This window comes from Montipora capricornis, chromosome 2 (genome assembly GCF_036669925.1).
Source record: "Montipora capricornis isolate CH-2021 chromosome 2, ASM3666992v2, whole genome shotgun sequence".
Classification (NCBI taxonomy): Eukaryota; Metazoa; Cnidaria; class Anthozoa; order Scleractinia; family Acroporidae; genus Montipora; species Montipora capricornis.
Genome location: NC_090884.1, coordinates 15091354 through 15098391, shown reverse-complemented (window position 1 = coordinate 15098391; position 7038 = coordinate 15091354). Strand labels below are relative to the sequence as shown.

Sequence of the window (7038 nt, the reverse complement as noted above, 5' to 3'; positions counted from 1 at the left end):
TGTTTGTTATTTGCTTGACGTTGAAGTTTTGGCAGCTATTCAGTTGATGTGGACCTGCTATACACACCCACCCACCCATACACTAACAAAGGGCAGCCACAACAATTAAGGGGAACTCCATCCCCAAATGTTTTCGAATGGCGTGTGGGTTCTTTAACGTCCCAGGGGCCTACGGTTCTTACTCCTAATCCGAGAAGACTTGAAATCATGAAATTACAGAGGCAGTACTTTCTCCTCAGTTGTTTTAAGATATTGAGTCAGTTTGGGCCAGGGTTCGAACCCGCGGCCTCCCTCATAGTATGGCAGCCCGATGTTCAATCAACTGAGCCACCGGTGTCCACGGACATGATGATAATGAGCGCAAGGCTATGGGAACGATATATTGCTCCAAATGTGTACATCCTTCCATGCACACTTTCCTAAGAACAAGGGAAGATTAATAAGAAACACTTAACCCTTAGATTAAGAAAAAAAAGACTTTTTGAGAGTTGCGTTAAATGGGAATCTAGCCCTTCACGATCATATGTTAGTGTGATCATAAATGATGTGGAAAGGGCGCGGTTGCAAACAGCAAGTTGTTGATCAATTCAACGTAATAAGCTCCTTTTAGTCATTCTTAATGTGCTTAAATTTAAGTTTGATTCAAGAAACTGCAGGTTATTTGTCTCTTTAGTCAGTTTGTTCTTTGCAGTGTGTTTTTTGAAACCAAACTGTAGAAAAAAATTCTTAGGTTCACGAGCCCGCTTTTTATTCCAGATCCTTGATGCTAATTTCGATAGAATGACGATTGTATATAATGTGATCAGTCCAGTCATCTTTACACGTTACATCCGGATTATTCCCAAGACATGGCATGCTCATATATCTCTGAGATCAGAGTTTTATGAATGTCACGGTAAGTAAACGTATGACTGCACATTTTTGTAATCCCAACATCGATATAAGCGTGTACGTTGATCACTAAGTACCGTGTATGATTTTGGTCACAATTTTCTCCAACTCAACTCAGTGCTCCCTTAATTTGATGTGGCAGGAAACACTTTGCCGTTCTTGCGGCTCTCGACTTGATAACTCAGTTCTTTCCCTGAAACTTTAATTTTTAAATGTCCCTGCCAGGAATTTGACCAAGGATATGAACTTTTTCCTCAAACCTTGAACAGGCTGGAAATTTGTCGCATCTTGGTTACAACTTTCTTTTCAGTCCTGCAAGCTCAAAGAAGACGGGATAATTAGCTGGAAAAAGGCCAAAAAAGACTGAATCCTTAGCTTTTCCAAAATTATCGAAATTCGCAACCATTCGCGATAACATTGCAAATAATCGTAGTCGCGAGATGCTCCCAGGTTAACAGGTTCACAAACGATATATTCTAGCCTGAATTTTTTCAAACCTCTCTGGCTAATTTTCGTGTTGCTTCTGTAACAACGATGGTAATGATTCCCTTGAAAACCGTGATCAGGTTTTGATTATAATTGCAATCCTTTTGTCTCTCGTATTGATATGTTACGTTAACAGGTTATGATGTTTGATGATTTCAACGACATCAAAAACCTTCAAGGACAAGAATGGGCTGAAGGAACTGGCTCGTTGCAAGCAGTTAAAGGCGTTCGGGGCCGTGCAGTCACCTCAGTAGAAGCTTCAGGCCATATTCTTCTTTCCAAAGACCCGAAGCATTGTCTAAATAATTCGCGAGAAAATGAAGGAGTAACCTTAAGTTTATGGCTTCTGTATGAGAGTAAAGGTGTTTTTCAAACATTTCTGGCAGCCGGTCAACACGACAATGGAGACAAGGAAGTGCATCTTTACCAAAGGGATGGAAGCAAAGAAGAGGTGACCTTCAGTTGTTCGTTCCCCAACAAGTATGGAGGCAGCTTGTTTTTAAGTGGTTAAAAAATATTATGGACACAGTCAAAGTGTATCGTAATGAGGAAATTACCACAAATTTATCAAGGGAGTGCCAGCCTGTCTCTTTTTCGGATCAAACAAATCGGGATATTAAAATAGGCTGGAATCAGCTTCCTTTATCTTCCTTTGATGACGTCATAATCTGGGATAAAGAACTAACTGAGCTACAGGTGGAACAACTGTTCAGATTCTACAAAGGCAAGTTCGATTATTTCACTTCACTTACATAATTGATTTGATAAGACGTAAGCCTATTTATTTTTTTAATCTTGCACGTTTCAAAACTACTGTCATAATCATTGTGCTCCAGTGATTTGCATTGATAACCATTCACATTCGGTCAACATTTTCACCGGGAATTGCATTTCGGCGCAGGTGTTGCATATCTCCTCTTAGTATATGCCATGCTTACCGCGCATTCTGATTGGCTAGCTCGGAGGTTAATGCCAAGTACTATTCACCTCTTAGCAAACGTCTTCCAGTTTCGCTTCGGTTACCAAGGAGCAAATTTTAGCGGTAAACGAGTAGGTTGTTGCGAAGAATACAGAGATGCCATTAAAGTTTGGTTTGACTGCATTTAAGCATGGTAACTTGTTTGTTCTTTCCAAACTCAAATTTTAAGGCATAAAAAAGGTACACTGCCTTTTTGTACGTAAACTGTCGATCACTATGGAGTATAGAAAGAATGTGAAACGTTTTACTGTTTCAACAGCAAGACGGATGATTATTCAACCCGTGTGGTATATACTAAAACTATATTATTCATAGTTAGTGCCGTTGAAAGTGGCGAATATTTATCTCCAATATGGTGAATAACTCTAATTAGTAACTTGCAGTTCCACGGTTTTAATTTTCTTTTAAGGGGTTTTTTTTCCACGTTCATGACACTATTAACATATATCTCTGCCACTGTTGCATGGTTGCTTCACACACCGTGATATTCTGGTTTGAGAAGACAAGCTCTCAAAATTCACTTCTTCTTCTTTATCGTTTGTCATAATAACATTCAGGATTAGGGATTTTGTCTTCATGGTCATTAAAATATTGAATGGAACTTAAGACTAAGTAAAATAGGTTATAAAAAAATAGTCAAAAACGTAAATGAAATTAGTACAGTAATAACAATTTGGGTTTTTAAACGGTATTTATGAGGTTTTTCCATACTTAGCCAAGAGCAAGGTAAATTTATCATAAAATTGCAGATGTCAGGTAACATACCCGTAGTATTCTTTAAAGAAATGTTTGAATATTGTCTTACGTACTGGCTATGCTGGCTCTTATCAACTGGAGAAAGGTCCTTAAGAATTATTTCATAGCAAACGTTGCCGATAAAATTTGAATAAAGGACCCCACAAACTACTAACATGATGCAGTGGTGTTTAGATCATTCTGAATAAAGTACAGAATACGATTTCCCTTGAAGATATTTTTTATTTGTTCAGTTATAAAAGGTTTCCCGCGTAAAGGATTGTTCCATTCGTATTTACACCAGGCCGAAAAATCGGAATTAAAGAGAAAGGAAACACTCGGAGCTTCTGGCATGGATCAAAAATTATTTTGTCTCGATTATGTAGGTGCCAGCAACCTTCATGCAAATGTGAGTTTGGAAATGACTGGTCAACTGTTTCATTCGGAGTTGGAAACCAGAGGATCCGAACTGTACCTCAACAAAACAGCTTGGCTGGAAACCCAAGTTAGTAATAGTTTAGGGGAGTTGGAATTCGTTATTTTTTTCCTTTGCACAGAGCCATTTTGGATTCTTCCAGAGTCGACGTGAGCAAGGTTCATGTACGCTCGAGCTCTGTGAACTAGATTGAGCGATAATCACGACTTTTAAGTCGTCTTTTTTTACAATTTAAAAACTGTAAAAAATTGCAACATATCTTACAAAAATCACCCTTGGGGGATAAAATGTGAATGTATTAAGAGGTACTTTCCCAGATAAAATATTTTAGGCACAAAGAATATTGTCGACTACAGTTTCATTTTTTATTCAACGATCTTTCCTTAGCCTTAATCATATCATTATTTCAAACAACTATAAAATACTAGATAACGGCAACGTCGATTCGTGCTTTGTTTTGCAGATCAAAAGCCTCTACGATGAAGATGCAAAACCTCAACTAAACAACTTTCGTTTTCTGTAAGATTGTATGCATTCGTTCATACGTTCATATCTTGACGAGCCCCAGCGCAAAGTTTTGATGATTGTATATGAAATCTCCCTTGCTTTCGAACTAAGAAATGCTACCTGTGAATGGTCTTGTGCTTTTGGCCAGGATAATAGAGGGTTCTGTTAAATTTTGGGGCCCTTATTATTGGAAACGTTGATCCGAAATAAACGTTACTTTGTGAATTATTGGATTAATGGCAGTACCCAAGGATAAGCCGTTTTGAGATAAGGCGAGAACCAGCGGAAATTGAACGTTTTTACTTGGAGATAGGTGAGTGCGAGAGTGGTTTGCTGTGAGTCGTAATTTCACTTAAAATCATCGAATGTCTGCTTGGACCTATGAAATTTTTCCTGCAATTTCCGCTAAGGAGAAGGCGCTGCTTATAATCTTTCCGGTCGGTTTATTTGTGTTAACTCCCCAAACCAGAAAATCGTAAGTTTTTCAACATTTTCCAGCCTACTGATCCTTTGACATAACACGTGGAGGAACAAGACGCATGTAGCAGTGGACTTTACACGCGATTTAAAGGAACTGGGAACAAAGATTTAAAGGAACTGGGTACAAAGAGATAGAACCTCTCGACAACAGCCATGCTGGGAGGCATGCTGGGAAGCAACCTTGTTAATTCGTTTCCATTTCAGCCAATGATGGTACGTTTGCCTCAGTGATTATTCCTTAACGTCTTTTTTAAATTGCACGTGTTTATTTTGAAGACGGGTAAAATAGAAGCAGTCGCATTTATTATTAAGTTCTTTAACCAATGTTTCCCTTCAACTGACAAACCTCTCCTATCTCTTTCTTTCAAAATTTTGCAATTAATGTGACACGCCAAAATTTGAAATGAAATTTATTTCAAGTTTTATCCAAGCCTTAGCCACATGGCGTCGGTGTTTTCACCACAAACAAACATTTAGCTACCTTCTACTATTTTATGAAGAAGTTAAATCATGTTTATCATCGATACCGAAAATTAATTATCTTATCTCAGACTTTTTTTGACAAACGCGTTTGATTATATAAGAGGATTAATTTAGGGGCTGAAGATGAATGTTTTTTTGGGCCTGAAAATGTTCTTAACATGTTCTAAAAGTTGTATAGTCAGTATGCTAATTTCTCTCAATACGGAGTGAGTTGTTCTTCACTGTATCATGCAATATGAAGAACATGTTCGAAAAGTTGTATAGTCAGTATGCTAATTTCTCTTAATACGGAGTTAGTTGTTCTTCACTGTACCGTGCAATATGAAAAAAATCACATTGTTAATGTTAAGGATGGTGGTGCCTACTAATTCAAATGTGTTTTTGCACCTGTTTATGATTTTGCGGGAAATGTAGATCTTAACAAGTGTTACTGAAATCGAAAAAGATAATTGGGGGTAACCACGCATTTTTCAAAGATCATGAACAATACTTGTAAAAAGATTTAAAATACAAAGCCATGTATGGCGTTCTTTCTCAAACTGAAGGTTAATTATCTGTGAAAAATGCATGGTTACCTCCAATATTTTTCTTGGATACCAAGACTACTCTCTAAGATCCACTTTCTCAGCATAGTTTTAAACCGCGCAAAAATATCCTTGTAGTAGTAAGCATCACCGATAGGAAACCCGATTATCTAGAGATGCGCAGAACGTATACGCAAATAACAATAATAGGTTCCTTCCTTAATGTCGCCAGTTGTCCTGATAGACTTCAGTTTTACATTTCGTTTGCCTTACTACTCACAACAACACAAAAACAAATGAGAAAAATGAAGAAGTTCTTAATTGACTCTCAGCCTAATATGTTCTATGTATGTTCTTAAAAATTCTGGTTAAACTCAGTTCTAACGTTCTTATTAAAGAGCTTCTGATACAGAAAGAGTGCATCTCTCATTTGAAGATCACGGTTAATGAGATAACTTACGGAGTTGTTGTCAAGAAGACTGAAAAAAGCAGAACCAATGGCCCGCCATTGCCTTGGCAAACCGCTGCACTACTGAGCTATTAAGCATGTGATCTTTCTTCAATAAGATCGTTTCATGTATGCAGTTAGAGATTTAAAAGCGAGTCAAATTTGCTTTAAGGCTTTATCGTCATGGCCGTAGCAAATTATAACTGAAGTAATGTCCATGGTTAAATTCTCTTGTAGGTATTGGGTAATTTAAAGACAGTACTGGCATCCTTAAAACAAACCACGAAAAAAATGGCTAAGGCAGGTGCCTCGGATTGTCTCATACTGGCTACGGCCCTGACTGTAGAGGTCATCGTTCTATGATTCTCCACCTTACGCCAAACGTGAATATATTTAATGAAGCTATATAAGCTAGTGTTCTTCTGCTTGTTTGCAAAGCAAAGGTCGTAGTATTATTAAAATTGCGGTTCGAAGCTCTTTGATACGCCAGTAATACAGAAATGGATTAATAGAAGAGTTCGCAAATGACAAGGTATCGGCAAAGCGCCATGTTTTTGTTTCCTGTCTTCCTTTGATAGCTAAAACCAACATGGAAGCCAGCAAAGGTGAATAACATAGCATAATAAACAAGAAATAAATAAACGTGTTAATAGCGCTTTTCTTCAATCGCATCATGTTCACGTCCTCTTGAGCATTTGGATCCTGGATCGCCTGTTGTTGAATATGTATTTGAGTCTGATGCCGACGAACAATGCGAAAAATTTGAATGTAAGAAAAAATGGAAATTAAGATGCATGCCGTTATACCAACAGCAATGCCGGAATGATATGCAACTTTGTTCCATAGAGGAAGACAAGAAATAGAACAGCAAAATAACAAAAGAACCACCGATGTATATATGGCACGTTTTGTTGTCATTATTTCCGCATATCGCATGTGATAGTTTAAGGCCAGAAATCGATCCACACTTATGGCCGCCATAAAACAGATCGAAACGCCACCGGTGAAAGTCGTTAATACGTGCATCGCGTTTTTCAAAATCGAGGTAACGTTGAGTTCATGAATGATG

At 37.8% G+C, this 7038-nt stretch overlaps 1 protein-coding gene and 1 pseudogene across 1 annotated transcript in view; one reads left to right on the top strand and one right to left on the bottom strand.

The window, feature by feature from the left end:
• Positions 1 to 1519: 1519 nt before the first annotated feature.
• On the top strand, positions 1520 to 4050 carry LOC138034204 (uncharacterized; annotated as a pseudogene).
• A 1039-nt stretch (positions 4051 to 5089) lies between these two features.
• The window catches only part of LOC138037809 (melanocyte-stimulating hormone receptor-like), a 2253-nt gene continuing 304 nt past the window's right edge, over positions 5090 to 7038 (bottom strand). The window contains exon 1 of the mRNA XM_068883699.1: positions 5090 to 7038. This exon is cut by the window's right edge and continues 304 nt beyond it. Within this exon, the coding sequence (XP_068739800.1) occupies positions 6381 to 7038 (658 nt within the window). The 3' untranslated portion in view covers positions 5090 to 6380.